Raw genomic sequence first — 16738 nt, 5'->3', positions numbered from 1 at the left:
TCTGTCCTGTAAAGATGAGCCAAAACATTAAGCTGTGATGAGACTGGCATCTGCTTCTATGTACACATCACTGCCCTCTGCAGTCTGGTAGTTCCTGAAATAAAGTTAACAGAAAACAAGTACCAATACACTTACTAAATAACATATACAGTTAAGTAATAATACTATTACATGCACATGAGACCATGCCACACTCAATTATTGATGGAGTCAACACATATATAACATAATTTCTTATATGTAAAATTTTATTACTTCATGATGTACGAGGGGCAGTCGAAAAGTTTCTAGCCTGAGACTGTTACCGTAATGCCGTGCACCACCTACTTTTATGGTGACCCTTTGTGGGTATGCACTATACTGGAACCGACAATTTGGGAGGGCTATGACATGACTGCAGGGATGGGGTAGATTTGCACAGCTCGTCATATTCTTTATTTTTTGAACAACCCTTGACCTTTGTGTAGAGTAGTGGTGAGGTTTTCAGGTAATGGGCGAAAGTGACTCTGATGCCAGGAGAACCCATCTGGGATAGTTCGCCTGCCTAGTGGCCAGTCATTTTATTTGATGCCAGTTCGACAACTACCACATCAATGGTGATGAGAATAACACAACAGCCAGTTCCCGAATGAATAAAATCTGATCTGGCAGTACCAAGAGAAGTATTTCAGCGAAAGCGAAATTTGCTAGGTAGTCTTTTCTGAAGGTACCAGTAAATTTCAATTCCTTAAAGAATGAAACTCCCATACATAAAACAGATTCAAACATCTGATTAATTTACAACTGAGTTAATGTGTTAAATATATGTCTCTATGCGTGCAATCTAGAAAGCATTTAGGAAAGGCTTGAAATTACTTTTATAGATTGTTGGAAGTCACTAAGTGCTCTCATTATGAAATACTGGACAATTATAAACTAGGTAATTTCCACTTCATTTTAAGCTAAAGCTAGTTTTTCATTGATCTCAATGTTTATGATGTTGTATCTCCTGAACTATGTGTTGTACAGTTATATGATTGGGAATGCACTCTCAAGTTTTGGTAGCCCTGCATCCAAATAGTCCTTCATCTGTTTATTCCTCCTTTCTTCATTACCCATCTCCTCCCCTTCCTTCACTTTGGTGTTTGAGGTCTGGCTCTGTTTCTGCTTCCTCCCTGTGTGCTCCTGAAGGCCAGCCCATTAGTTTGATGCATAACAGGTGACTGAGTAATGTGTAATTCCCACCCCCGGGTCGACAGGTAGGGTTTGCACATATCCCCTGGTACAGGCCAGGCCCAGGGAGGGGTGATTGCATGAGCTGCTACCTTCATAATTGCCATTTGTTCCCTCTGTCTGGAATTCGGAAGATGTGACGTGAGGTGTGAACAATCACCAGTCAGAAGGAGTGTGCCATTGGAGACAATGGCAATCGTGGGGGATATTGTTGCAATGAACCAATTATCTTCATCTCGGGCTATGTTTACTAAATGTAAATGAAATGAGGCTAAAGATTCAATTACTCTCCTAACTGCACCTCGGTTCCTCATTGTGTCACATACCGGAAGAGTTCAGTCTTTTGATATAGTTAATCCATTTATTATTCAAAAAAGTGTTGGTGCAATTGCAGGCCCTGGGAAATCCCGCTCTTGGTAATGTAATTAGACTTTGCTTTTGGAGACCAATTGTTATTTTCAAGCCCAACTACTACTTACAGCTTCACTCCTCCTTGGCTATCCTGTTTGTGTCGAATCCCATCATATGCCGCATTCTTCACACGGTGTTATTTATACTCAGTTGCTTGATGGTCTGACCGAGGGTGAAGTCCAGCATTATCTGTCCGATCAGGGCACCACTGCGGTCCATCGGGTAATGAAATACGCTCTCCTTTTCTCACATTTGATCGAGCAGTGCTTCCCTCAAAGATTAAGGTGGGCTGTGAAATCATCACGATTCAACTGTACACTTCAAATCTGATGCACTGATACCAGTGTCAACATTATAACCACATTTACGTGTCCTGTCAAAACACGGCCAAATGTGTTACTTGTGGTAGAGACGCTCATTACCTGCGTCCTCCTCACCACTGTATCAATTGCAATGTATCACCTGACCAAGCCACCTCATCCTGTGATTGTGTGTGTCCCATGTATCTTGGTAAATAGGCTGTCCAGGAGATCTTGGTGAAGGAAGAAGTACCCTGCCTTGTCACTCGCAGGTTGTTGGCTAGTTGAAAGCCGTGCATTTTAGCAGCCGGCACTTACAGTACCATTCTTGTTACGCCTCACTCCATGGAGGACGTGGCCACGCAGACTTGTGACCTCCATTTCAGTACTGCAGTTGTTAAATTACCCAGTATTACAATAGCATCTCCATATCCTTCCCATAGAGCTGCGCAACAAGCTACCACACCTTTTTGCTCTGGAGGCGAAATCACCTACTAAACAACTGGCAGGCTGGGAAGCCAACAAATGTCTGAGTCTTCATCGGCTAACTGTAAAGGCCCTGAGAAATCAAACAAAGACAAATGGTCTTCTCCTTCCCTGATTTAGACATCTTCATCAACGGTGTCGCCACATGGTACCCTCTCCCGGCCGACCTCCATTTTGCCGGTGCCCCACCACCTACCATTTTTCTGCCCAGGAGTCTGCAGGCCAATGCAGGGAGAATACCGATACCTCTGTAGATCTCGTGGGACAGGATCCTCTGCACCCTGTAGCAGTGAGTCTTCGAAGGCTGGCACCCAGCAGTTGCCTAGGTGACTGCCCTTCATTTGTTCCCTTCTCCCTACTCGCCATTATGAATCTTCTCCAATAGAATGTTTGTGGTATTAGATACAGTGAGGAGGAATTACAGCTGCTCTTGGAATCGCAGCATCTGGTTGTTTTCTGCCTCTAGGAAACAAAATTGCACTCTTGCGGCCACCTTGACCTCTTGCATTTCCTTCCAGTTCACTTTGACTCCCTTCCCCAAAGATGGGATTCCATCTCATGGGGGAGTCATGCTGCTCATTTGTGATGACATCCATAGCCAAACCATCTCATTGAACACCTAGCTGTGCAGGCAGGTCTCAGGCACCTTGCCACGGTTCACGTGGTTTCCCCCATCGGAGGTTCAAGTCCTCCGTTGGGAATGGGTGTGTGTGTTTTCCTTAGCGTAAGTTAGTTTACGTTAGATTAAGTAATGTGTAAGCCTAGGGACCGATGACCTCATCAGTCTGGTCCCATAAGAACTTACCACAAATTTCCAGAAAACACCTAGCTGCAAGTGGTTGCAGTCCAAATTTTCCTTTGTTGTTCCAACTTTTCTCTTGGTAAAGTCTACATCCCTTTGTCATTCACTGTCTCAACGGCAGACTTACTACAGCTTTTTGGTCAGCTCCCTCACCTCTTTTCACTGCTTGACGACTTTAATGCCCACCAGCCCCTTTGGGTCTGTTTGAGAACTGGTCCAAGAGGTTCCCTTTGACCTTCTCAATCAATTCAACCTCATCTGTCTTAACACTGGATTGCCCATGTTCCTTTCAGTCTACATGCACACTTATTCCCATTTGGACCTCTTGTACCGTACAGCACTGGCCAGCTTTCCTGTCGTCTCAAGTGGTCCGTTCTCTCCGACACGTACCCGAGTGACCATTTCCCGTGTGTTATCTGTTTGCTGACTCCTACCCCACCTACTTGTAAACACAATTGGCAGCTTTCCAAGGCTGCCTGGAGGCTTTACTACTCTCTGCCAACCTTTGATGAACATTTCCCAAGCTTTGATGACCACGTAGAGTACTTTACGAACATTATCCTTACTACTGCAGAGTGTCACATACCTCGCACTTCTTTACCGAGCTGTGTACCAGGCCCCTGGTGCACTGAAGCGTGCTGCTATGCGATTCGTGTGGAGATGTGCTCTCCACACTTTTAGGCATCATCCTACCGTGGTGAACTGTATTCATTATAAGCAGCTGCATGCGCAGTGTCGTCGTATTCTTCAGGATAGCAAAACGGCCATCCTGATTTAGGTTTTCCGTGATTTCCCTAAATTGTTTCAGGCAAATGCCGGGATGGTTCCTTTGAAAGGGCACGGCCGATTTCCTTCCCAATCCTTCCCTAACCCGAGCTTGCGCTCCGTCTCTAATGACCTCGTTGTCGACGGGACGTTAAACACTAACCACCACTCAGGATAGCAAAAGAGCTAGATTGATTTTCCATAGTAGTTTTTTTTAACAGTTTCAGTCCTCCTTCCATGATGTGGGACAATCTCTGCTGGCTCTCTCAGACCGAGGTTCAGTCCCCAATTTCTGGCCTGGCCTTAGCAGATGATGCCATTGTGGAACCTATTGCTATCTCCATTACCTTGGGCCACTATTTTGCAGAGATTTTGAGCTCCACCCATTATCCTGCCTCCCTGGGAAACAAGTGGAGGAGGCTCAGGTCATATCCTTCTTCTCTCAGAATCATGATCGCTTCAAAGATGTTACAGCACATTTCTCTTCCAGACAGACATTGGTGTGAAGTCACTGTCATACCCATACATAAGTCCAGTAAGGGCAAACACCTTCCTTCTAGCTACCACCCTATTTCTCTCGCCAGCTGTGTTTGCAAGGTGATGGAACATATGATCCATGGCCGGCTGGTATGGTGGCACAATTTACTAACTACTGCACAATGTGGATTTTGAGTGCACCGTACTGCAGTTGACCATCTAGTTACTTTGTCAATCCGTGTCACGAACAGTTTTTTGCAGACATACCAGACTGTGGCCACGTATTTCAATTTCGAGAAAGTCTGTGACACCTGCTAAAGTTCTGGTATCCTCCGTACTCTATACACGTGAAGCTTCCGAGGCCCCTTGCCCCCATTTTATTCGGGAATTTTTAAAAGACAGAGTTTTCAAGGTATATGTGGGTTTGGCCTTGTCAGACACCTTTATCCGAGAGAACGGGTGCCTCAAAGCTCTGTGCGGACTGTTGTCCTCTTTGCTATATCCATTAACACTATAGTGGACTGTATCCTGCCAAGTACCTCGAGGTCTCTTTTTGTCGACGACTTTGCGATCTATTGCAGTTCTACATGCACTCGTCTCCTCGAGTGATGTCTTCAGCGATGTCTCGGTGATCTTTACTCGTGGAGTATTGACGGTAAAACCCTATACCCCCTTTTTCGATGACTGCCTTGAAAGTATGGGGCATGCTCTTCCTCTCTGTTATCTCCTGGAGTCTGCTTTTGGCTGTTGCTCTGGGAGGTTAACTTTACACTACCTGCCACGTTCGTGCAACGTTCTGTGTTCATCTTCAACTTTATTCGCTTTCCGAGGACACTGCTCTGGACTTGATCTATCACCGTAAGTTTCTTGACCTTCGCACGCAGCTTAACCGTAGTACCTTAGTGCACACTGATGGCTCTGAGACCAGCCGTGGTGTCGAGTGTGCCTTCGTCATTGGCTCCAACCGTTTCAGGTATCGGCTTCCAGAACAGTGCTCAATTTTTACAGCAGAGTTCTTTGTTCTGTATCAGGCCATCCAGTACATATGGTGACAGAGGCATTTTAATTGTGTCATATCTTCCAGTTCTCTCAGTGCCCTTCAGAGCACCGGCCGGAGTGGCCGAGCAGTTCTAGGCGCTCCAGTCCGGAACCGTGTGACCGCTACGGTCGCAGGTTCGAATCCTGCCTCGGGCACGGATGTGTGTGATGTCCTTAGGTTAGTTAGGTTTAAGTAGTTCTAAGTTCTAGGGGACTGATGACCTCAGAAGTCCCATAGTGCTCAGAGGCATTTGAACCCTTCAGAGCTTCTGTGTGCTGTAAACAGTCGTATAACTTAGTGCAGTGGGTCCCAGAAAACTTCCACTTGCTGACTGTTGAGGGAGCCACCGTGATGTTCAGGTGGGTTCCTGGTCACATCGGTCTGATGGGAAATGAGGCTGCTGCACTGCTGCCGTGGCCACTCTGCTCCTAACTCAGCCTGCTAGCTCTTCCTTTCCCTTGGATGATCTTCATGTTGCCATCAGTCAGCAGATGGTGTTACTTTGGGATCAGCAGTGGTCTTCTCTTCACTGGAACAAGCTCCAGGAAATTCAACCTCTCCAAACAGCTCAGCCAAACCTCCTCTCGGCCCTCTCATCGTAAGGAGATCATTTTAGCTAGGTTGCATATTGGGCACTGTCATTTTAGCCATTGCCATTTGTTATGTGGTGGTCCCCGACCACTTTTTTTTCATTGTCATCAATCCTTGATGGTTCACCATGTCCTGATCCACTGCCCTTTTTTTTTAACCGCTTATGTTCCAGTGTATGTTTGCTGTCCGAGTTATCGGCAATTTTAGCAAACGATGCGAGGGCTGTCGATCACGTTTTACTTTTTATTTGTCATAACGATGTGGCTAAGGACATTCACTGTTTCATTAGGGACCTCCGTTGCCTCTATGGTGTATTTTTTGGACCTTTTTTCAAGGGGAAGTCCTTGCTTTTAGCTCTCTTTCCTTGCATCGATTGGGCTTAACATACAGTCACTTTTAACTTCTTTTACTTATTGCTGTTCCGAGGTTACGATGTGGGCATGTATGATGTCAGTTGTTTTTGCGCCTGGAAAAAAAGTAAAATGTTTACTGAAAAAACTAACTTCAGGAATGTACATGCATCGCGGTCTACAGCAAAATGCATCCAAATTATTCCTGCATGTTTTGTAATATCATTTAACCCTCTCCCATTCGATGTCTACTTTGGTCTTTCCTATCTTTTGATATCCTGAAGAGCTTCCTTGGTCTGTTTTTCATGCATTCACCTGGAAACATGTCCAGCTCACTTCCATTTCATTTTCAGTACTGATCCATTTATTTATTGCCCTGTCTCTCACAGAATTGCTGAACTTGTATCTGTCCAGTGCTTGCTGATATTGGGAAAATGTAGTTGATCTACAAAGCAGATTATTACAAAAACTTGTGTGATTTGTCCTAGAATATTACTCGAGTGTATGGTATCTGTACTACATAGGTCTTCAGGGGATATTGAACATACACAAAGGAAAGGAGGACAGCACAAATGTTTATAGGTTTGTTTGATCCATGGGTGAGTGTCCCGGAAAGGTTGAGAAACAACAACAGCAGATATATGAAGATGGGCATCAATTATCCCACAAAATTCTGCTTATAAAGTTGTAGGAACCAGATGTAGACATTATGTTGAAGGACTGGCGTGTGTGTGTGTGTGTGTGTGTGTGTGTGTGTTTGTCCTTATGTAGGCATTGGTGGTGGCCAGCATTTAAGTACTGTCACCCACTGCTCCAGATCAGTCTAATAAATGTGCCATTTCCATAATTCAGTAGTGGCACATCGTGATTCAGGTCATGATTTACCCATGAGAAGCAGCATTACTGTTTTGGATGCGGGCTGCCAGAGATGGAGGAGGAAAGAGTACACTTGTATCTTGTAAGGTTTTTGGTATGAAATTAAACGGGTGTCTTCTAGATATTGAGTAGTCTGTAAAACAAAGTAACATGGCAAGCATACACTATCTGATCAAAGTACCTGCACCCCTGTTAGTGGGCATTAATATGGGATGTCCATTGTGTTAGATCTTATTTTGGTTTAGTAAAAAAGTATGTCATTTAATAAGTATCAGAATATTGAGCAGGGAAGGATGCGATATAAAAATGCCCATGCCAAAAATAGATATGTAGGAAAAGAAAGATGAACATATATCTGTATTCTAATGTTTACTTTAGCCGATATCGGTTTTTCACTTTTCAACTATCTGTCTCTTCCCATCCGTGATTCTGGATGGTCGTGTTGCATGTATGTCAGACAACAATAGATATCTTTTTAAAAGATTTTAGAATGTATCTTCTGGAAACGAGACATTTTCTTTCATTTGTAAATTGCTTCACTGTGAAAATGATACCTGGATACACCGTAGCCTGCAAACATCGGAAAACATGGTGACGTTATTAATGATTGTATTACACTTCGTTCTTTATTATGGATCTGGATGGTGCATCCTTATCTTCAAGGAGAAAGAGGTAGATATCTCTCTGTTCATATTGTTGTTGTTGTGGTCACCAGTCCTGAGACTGGTTTGATGCAGCTCTCCATGCTACTCTATCCTGTGCAAGCTTCTTCATCTCCCAGTACCTACTGCAACCTACATCCTTCTGAATCTGCTTGGTATATTCATCTCTTGGTCTCCCTCTACGATTTTTACCCTCCACGCTGCCCTCCAATGCTAAATTGGTGATCCCTTGATGCCTCAGAACATGTCCTACCAATCGATCCCTTCTTCTAGTCAAGTTGTGCCACAAACTTCTCCTCTCCCCAATCCTATTCAATACCTCCTCATTAGTTACGTGATCTACCCATCTAATCTTCAGCATTCTTCTGTAGCACCACATTTCAAAAGCTTCTATTCTCTCCCTTTCCAAACTATTTATCGTCCATGTTTCACTTCCATACATGGCTACACTCCATACAAATACTTTCAGAAAAGACTTCCTGACACTTAAATCTATACAAGATGTTAACAAATTTCTCTTCTTCAGAAACAGACTGTTACAGTGCTAATCGTAGTACTGTGGAGATCTGAACTTAGATGCGTGAGTTGCTGCTGGTGAAAGTATCCGCCAGCCATGCACCTTGAAATAGTCCACATTATTTGCACCTCCTTATAGAACCAGTAACCTTAGTATACTACCCTTCACCCTTATGATGGCCTGAACTCTGCTTAGGACACTCTCAATGAGGTGTCTGAATATCTATGCAGGAATGGCTGCCTATTCTTCAAGTGTGTAAAGCAGAGAAGGCAGTGATATCGGATGCTGAGATATGGAGGAAAATCAATGTTCTAATTAATCCAAGAGGTGTGACATTAGGTTCAGATTCTGATTCTTGGAACGCCAGTCCATTTCAGGAATGTGATTGTCCGCAAACCATTAACTCACAGATGCTGCTTTACGACAGGGTGCATTGTCATCTGGTCCTAACAGTCATCATCTCTGAACTGTTCCTCTACGTTATGCAGTACACAATGCTGTTAAATGTGTTCATACAGGGTAACAATTATTGAACTATATGAAATAAAATGATCATTACTTCTGAACCATTTGTGTTAGGATGTTCATACGGCACAGTTGGCCACGGAGCATGATGGAAATTAGTATGGTTTGGTTTAGTGACGGAGCCCACTGTCATTAAGGGTTCATCAATAAGCAAAAATGACACATTTGGGGGACTGAGTACCCACATTTTGCGGTCCATAAGTTTCTCTGTTCTCAGTGGGTGACTGTTTGGTGTCCACTGTCCAGTAACAGAATAATTGGTGCTGTATTCCATGGGGCTAAGTGACTACCGAATGGTACGTGAAGATTTTAGAAGATGATTTTGTCCCCATTATCCAAAGTGACCATGGTTTCGACAAGATGTGGTTCGTGCAAGACAGAGCTCGTCCCCATTGAAGCGTGAGAGCATTTGATGTTCTGGAGCAGCACTTTGGGGACCGCATTCTGGCTCTGGGGTACCCAGAGGCCACTGGCACGATCCCCGATTGGCCGCCATTTTCTCCAGATCTGAACACGTGCGACTCCTTTTTGTGGGGCTATATTAAGGACAAGGTGTACAACAGTAACCCCAAAACAATTGCTGAGCTGAAAACAGATATTCAGGATCTAATTGACAGCATCAATGTTCCGACATTTCAGCGGGTCGTGCAGAATTTCTCTGTTTGTCTGCGCCACATCATCGTCAATGATGGCAGGCATACCAAACACGTCATAACCTAAATACGAATATCTGTAGTGGCGTTTACATGTTGAATAAAGTGTGTGCATGCTGTGGTTTGTAACTAATTCACATTTTTTTCATATTATTCAATAATTGTTAACCTGTATCTTTCTGCATTTAGAGTTTACTTAACTGCTACAAGCAACCACACCCTAGTCACGAAAAACACCTCCATACTGTAAACACCTCCTCAGCACTCTTTGTTGATCCTACATACCATGACAGGTCTATTCTCCAGACATTCGCCAAACCCAAACCCTTCCGTCAGATTGCACAGAGTGTAGTGCAATTTGTCACTCCAAATTATTTGTTTCCAGTCATCCAACGTCCAATGGCACCCCTCTTTACACCACCTCGAGTGTCACGCAGCATTGACTACAGAAATGTGTGGCCTGTGAGGAGTTGCTTGACCAGTGTACCACAATTTTAACTCCCTACCCACAGTCATTGTTGTAGCTGGACTGCAGGTAGCTTTTTGGGACTCAGGAGTGATCTCTTCTTCTGGTTTCATGCGATTTTTTACAACTGTCCTCCACAACATTCAACGGTCTGTGTCCATCAGTACATGAGATCTACCTGGTCTCTGATTAGTTGTGATTGTTCCTCCACATTTCCACTACACGATCACATCAGAAACAGTTGACTTGGACAGCTTTATAAGAGTTGAAACATACCTGATGGACTTGTTACTCTGATGAAATCCAGTGACTAGTCCACATTCGAAGTCACTGAGCTCTCATGATTGAACCATTCTGCTTTTAGTCCTTTTCTGCAGACAATTACCCCATCTTATTTTATACTGGTGGGTCCTCCTCTCATGAATCTAATGGTCAGTTCCACATTACACTGGGGTATCCAGATATGTTTGATCAGATCATATATGTTCTTAGCACAGCACTTAACCTGCTCATTTCAGTGAACTTGAGGTAAAACTTGTCACTGATATTATTGTGAGAGCCATCTGTTTCTCCTATCATCCTGAAACAAACTAGTGGTTGCATCTTTCTTGTCATTTTTGAAAACAAACTAAGAATAGGAATTATGTTTAACAAAAAGACTTAAATTTGTTTGTTTAGGTATCTATATAATGTGTTATGGATGAACATAAAATAACATAACCCACATTAATTTTTGCAGCAATTGGAAACTCCTGAAGATCCTGACACGTGTGACCCACTAGAGTTGGAGAGAGATGTAAGTGGTGTCTTGTTCAGAGTATTCCTTTCTACATAATCTAGATGTAATTCCCTTAATTAATAATGTGTGAGTGCTAGTCACAAAGTTTCATGCCTTCAAAAAAGTAGACATACAAAATTAATTTTTTGTTTGTGTGCAGGTATATGCCTTTCATTCCTGGTTAACACTGAAATCCACATGCCGCAGTACTGTAGCACGCTTTTACAGGAGTCAGAACAAAATGGCACAGCCAATCTCCTCTTAACCAGTGAACTGTGCTGTTTTGTTTTGGCTGCTGTGTCAGCCTGTTATGGTACTGTAGTGTGGGGGTTTCAATCCTATCATCCTGAAACAAACTAGTGGTTGCATCTTTCTTGTCATTTTTGAAAACAAACTAAGAATAGGAATTATGTTTAACAAAAAGACTTAAATTTGTTTGTTTAGGTATCTATATAAACACTTGCAAACAAACAAAATGTTATGTAACTTAATTTTTAGAGGGAATGATTAAAACTTTGACTGCCATTCGTACATAGATTACTGCTAGTCATACTGGGTTGTTTTTATGCTTCACGGAAGTAGCATGTACTGGCCTGCTAAAGATTGAATGAATGAATATTTTGCTATACGGTATGCAGTATGTTAAGTTGTATATATATATATATTTTTTTTTCCCCACATGGAATGTTTCTATGAAAAAGATGCTGTAACTTACCAAACGAGAAAGCGCTGTAGATAGACACAATAAAAAACACACACACAAATTTCAAGCTTTCGCAACCCAAGGTTGCTTCATCAGGAAAGAGGGAAGGAGAGGGAAAGACGAAAGGATGTGGGTTTTAAGGGAGAGGGTAAGGAGTCATTCCAATCCCGGGAGCGGAAAGACTTACCTTAGGGGGAAAAAGGACAGGTATACACTCGCGCGCGCGCACACACACACACACACACACACACACACACACACACACACACACACACATATCCATCCACACATATACAGGCTCAGCGGGATCAGGAACTATGATTATAAATAAAAGTTTTGAGTTCTAACAGATTCATATATTCAGTAAACATTCACATGCAGAAACATGGTTATATTCCTCATAATAATAATAATAATAATAATAATAATAATAATAATAATAATCCACCAGTACATCAACGCAATACAGCTACATCCAAACGTATATCTACAACTACAGAAATCTGTAATTATTGATACTTGTTCAATTACCCAAAGTTCCTAAATGCAATGTAACGTATACCGTACAGTTAAAAGGAAGTCACGCTTGATCAAGGTCCGTGTCACTTTCCATTTTTAACCAGGCATAACTTCCGAGAAAGGAAAGAAATAATAATAATAATAATAATAATAATAATAATAATAATAATGTTCCTATCATAAATAGCACTATGAGTGGTTCAGAGGTGACCTCTACAGTATGTTCCAATTATATTGTCTTTTGCCCTGATTTCTAATCATCAAAGTTCATTGTTTGCCACAAAAGAAAAAAAAATAAAAATAAACTCCCCACTTGCCATGGAGTTTTTTCAACATTATGGGTGGCACAGAGTTACTTTTGTGAAATCCACACAATCCAGGACGGTGTACAGTACTGTTTGTACTGAAAACATGCATTTAGTAGCAGCCTGGCTGTTATGTCATCCAACACACCACGAAAGCCGGTGTTTGACCGACGCAGGCAGGGTGATAGCTCAGTGCAAAGTGTGTCTCCTACTTCCTCTCTGGCCGTATTTATATACGGGTGCAGCAAACAGCCTGACAGAACATCTTCTGTCCACCACTTTATGCCCAGGTAGTAGCATCTAGATGACCGCTTTCTTGGACATATATTATTTAATAACTTTGTCATGAACCAATTTACAATCTTCGTAATTTTTGTATGATTAAAGTTAGTTGGCTTTAGTTATTAAAAAACTTTCAGTGCAACTGCATTTAAACTGTGCCGGCTAGGATTTTTAGAATGGAACCGACAGTAGAATATGACCTCTGAACTACAACTTCGAGAGATCTTGTATTGATAGTTATTTACAATTAAGTCTTTAAACTTATTACAGCTTTATTATTTAATGGATGTAATCAATTGCTATAATCTGAACCTTAAGTATCATTTATATTAATGATACTTAATCTGTTACAAATAATCTATTCCAAATTTAGTTTTTAGTAAATTACTTGAAAACTGTTAGAGCTAGATTAATGGGGGTCACATAGTTAATGGTTTTATAACAAATTGAAGCTTCATATGAATTTTCATCTTTCTGGGTCTAATATTTAGTGCCTTCAGTTTTTTGTAAAAGTGCCGATTTTGACCAAAATATTTCTTTGATCAAATTGAGACTTGTAATAGTTGATTGTGACATATGTTTGCTTGTACTGAACAGTTTTTAGCTTTCTGGCTTTATCGTTTAGTGTTACTTACTTTTTTTCTTAAAACAGTGTATTTGGCAAAACATTCATCTGATCACTCTGAGACTTAACAATTTTGATATTTAACAATTTTGATATTAATATACTAAAGCATACATTGACAAAGTTTGGAAAAGTTCCTTTAATTTTTAATTTCATTCTTTGATTATGGTGCAATACTTTCATGCTTCGCACAGCCATGTTACGATGATGTGGCGCTAGTGGCAGTGAACTGGGATAAGTTCCGACACACTTGCTCGCCTCTGTAACTCTCAAATGTGCAGCAGTTGTTTTGCCTAAGTGTCATCATTATAATTGCCAAAAAACTATTTATCTTTATCAAGCAAGCCAAACAGTTGCGTTTATCACAGGCTAGACATTTGCAACGGAATGTGAACTGTAGGACTTGTGTCACTTGAGGAGCTTGTGGGGATGTGAATCAAAGGAAATAACGCGACGAAGATACTGGCAGAAGTGTAGTAGTGAGTTTGGATCGGAAGCTGTGCCCAGATATCTCAGTCAGTTAGGGCACCATCTGCAAAAGATGAGGGTCTGGGTCAAGCCTGGTTTTTGAAGAATTGCACATAGCACTGCACAGTGAAAAATTGATTCTGTGTCAAGATCTTTGATATTGATTAATGTTAACTGTTCAGCAGTATTTCTTTGAACTAAGAAATGGGTACATTTTTATTTCCAAGACCATTTATTTATTTATTTCATTTATTTATGTAGCACATGGGAATACAAACTTAACTGAAACTGGCATTCATGAATTGCATAATTTTACAAAATAAATAGAATTAAGCAACTGAATCTACAAATAAATATCTAAACTTTCAATTCGTTCAGGGGTTGCCTCTATAATTTCAAAGAAATCTTCTAGATTTCCACGGTAAGCTCATCTGCTACAGCTTGTTAGAAGGTGTTTGATGGTCGTGTTAAATGCCATAGTCACATTCAAAAGACGAAGGCTTTCCACATTGGCAGAGGCTTTATGCACAAATCCTGTGGTCTGTCCAAATTCATTTAATTGTTTTCCAAGCACATCATGATAATTCAAAGCCAGCTGGTCCTGTGTCAGATCTTATAAATATCTACAGCATTTAGTAAGGTATTTCTGATTACTTTGTGATACCATTTTTCTCTCCGTAACAGGAAAGTAGTGCAACTCTGATCTACTAAGTCAACGAACAGATTGCATCTGTTAGTGTGAGAGCACAAAGAAAGCTGACAGTCTGCTTGCTAACTGCCCGTCCAGCCAAGCACTGTTGTATGTACCAGCAGGTGCACACACCAAACGCTGATTAACCTGCCAGCTGAGGTAAAACGGTAATAGAATGAACAGAATCTCACAAGCACACTGGATGCCCTGCAGTCCTTGTCAAATGATTTTAAAGGAAATATTTGGAAAAAAACTTATTCTTTTCACTCTTATAGCCTAATTTGCCAGCTTCATAGTGAACTGGGTAGCTTTTCATTAGTGGTCTTATCTAAGGTGTTATTTCAAAATTAAGTAACCTACCCATAAAATTTGAACAGTTCGTAATAAAAAGTAGGAGCCACCATGAGTTTATGTTAGATGTATGTTAGGACACACATTCCTGTGTATGAAATGTAGCTAACATATTGAGTTTTTCTTTAGTCATCTTGTGAATGTTGCAGTTCTTCTTATTTCTGTGCTTGCCAAGAAAATTGGAGAGGGATTCTGCCTTATGAAAGGCATCTTTGTAGTTTTGTTTTCACCCAGACACGTTTCAGCACTTTGTGGTTTGTTTATTTTTCTTCAGCAAAATTGTTACATGCTAACCTTTAAAGAAACTTTTGGTACAAAATATTTACATTTGTAAAATAAGTTTCTAGTTTATAGTACATTTGGAAATAAAGTGGATGTATGCATTTGTTTACATACCTCACACGTATCTGTTGGATATATGTGATAGTAAAAAAATGTGCAAATCCCCTTTATTTCCAAATGTGCTACAAAACTAGAAACTTTAGGCATACCGTAAATAAAGAATGTAGAGTTTCTCAACTCGGTGACACATGTCTCAGTTCTGCACTCCACGCAAATCAATGTAAAAACATTTGACAAAACTCACTTATTTCACAAATGTAAATATTCGGAGTAGGTATTAAAATCCATGGAGAAGAAATAAAAACTTTGAGGTTCGCCGATGACATTGTAATTCTGTCAGAGACAGCAAAGGACTTGGAGGAGCAGTTGAACGGAATGGATGGTGTCTTAAAGGGAGGATATAAGATGAACATCAACAAAAGCAAAACGAGGATAATGGAATGTAGTCAAATTAAATCGGGTGATGCTGAGGGGATTAGATTAGGAAATGAGACACTTAAAGTAGTAAAGGAGTTTTGCTATTTGGGGAGCAAAATAACTGATGATGGTCGAAGTAGAGAGGATATAAAATGTAGACTGGCAATGGCAAGGAAAGCGTTTCTGAAGAAGAGAAATTTGTTAACATCGAGTATAGATTTAAGTGTCAGGAAGTCATTTCTGAAAGTATTTGTATGGAGTGTAGCCATGTATGGAAGTGAAACATGGACGGTAAATAGTTTGGACAAGAAGAGAATAGAAGCTTTCGAAATGTGGTGCTACAGAAGAATGCTGAAGATTAGATGGGTAGATCACATAACTAATGAGGAGGTACTGAATAGGATTGGGGAGAAGAGGAGTTTGTGGCACAACTTGACCAGAAGAAGGGATCGGTTGGTAGGACATGTTCTGAGGCATCAAGGGATCACCAATTTAGTATTGGAGGGCAGCGTGGAGGGTAAAAATCGTAGGGGGAGACCAAGAGATGAATACACTAAGCAGATTCAGAAGGATGTAGGTTGCAGTAGGTACTGGGAGATGAAGAAGCTTGCACAGGATAGAGTAGCATGGAGAGCTGCATCAAACCAGTCTCAGGACTGAAGACCACAACAACAACAACAAATATTTTGTACCAAAAGTTTCCTTAAAAGTTAAAATGTAACAATTTTGCATAAGGAAAATAAACAAACCCTCTGAAGATAAGCACTAAAGATGTTGAAACATGTGTGGCTGAAAACAAAATTACGAAGGTGTCTTGCACAAGGTGGAATTCCTCTCCAATTTTTCTTTAGACCCTCCATTCTAGAGAAAATGGATTGTGAGTAGTGCACTCCATTCCATATGCGCATAAATGATACAGTGAGAGTGCACTATCCATAAAATCCTTTGTACTTCATAAATGGTTCAAGATGAAACAATTTTGTTGACAAATGATGGCACTTGGTATATGATCAGCATGCAGAATTTTATCTATCATGATAAACAAGTAACTACAGGTTTCTTAAAAATAATAATATATTTGTTAAATACCATTGATAATTTTTGACATGCAAATTAGTGTGGGTTT

The 16738-nt window shown here is 41.0% G+C and overlaps 1 protein-coding gene across 17 annotated transcripts in view; it reads left to right on the top strand.

Moving 5' to 3' along the window:
• LOC126210400 (gastrula zinc finger protein XlCGF52.1-like) overlaps nucleotides 1-16738 on the top strand; it is a 261120-nt gene that overhangs the window by 76017 nt on the left and 168365 nt on the right. For all 17 annotated transcript variants that reach the window (XR_007540659.1, XM_049939633.1, XM_049939639.1 and 14 more), the window contains one exon: nucleotides 10871-10927. Coding sequence is in view for 16 of the 17 variants with exons in the window: in XM_049939633.1 (XP_049795590.1) it covers nucleotides 10871-10927 (57 nt within the window). In the remaining variant the exon portion in view is untranslated. The remainder of the gene's footprint in view (nucleotides 1-10870; nucleotides 10928-16738) is intronic.

Source organism: Schistocerca nitens, chromosome 10, assembly GCF_023898315.1.
Source record: "Schistocerca nitens isolate TAMUIC-IGC-003100 chromosome 10, iqSchNite1.1, whole genome shotgun sequence".
In the NCBI taxonomy this organism is placed as follows: Eukaryota; Metazoa; Arthropoda; class Insecta; order Orthoptera; family Acrididae; genus Schistocerca; species Schistocerca nitens.
This window is presented reverse-complemented; position numbering and strand designations above follow the sequence as displayed.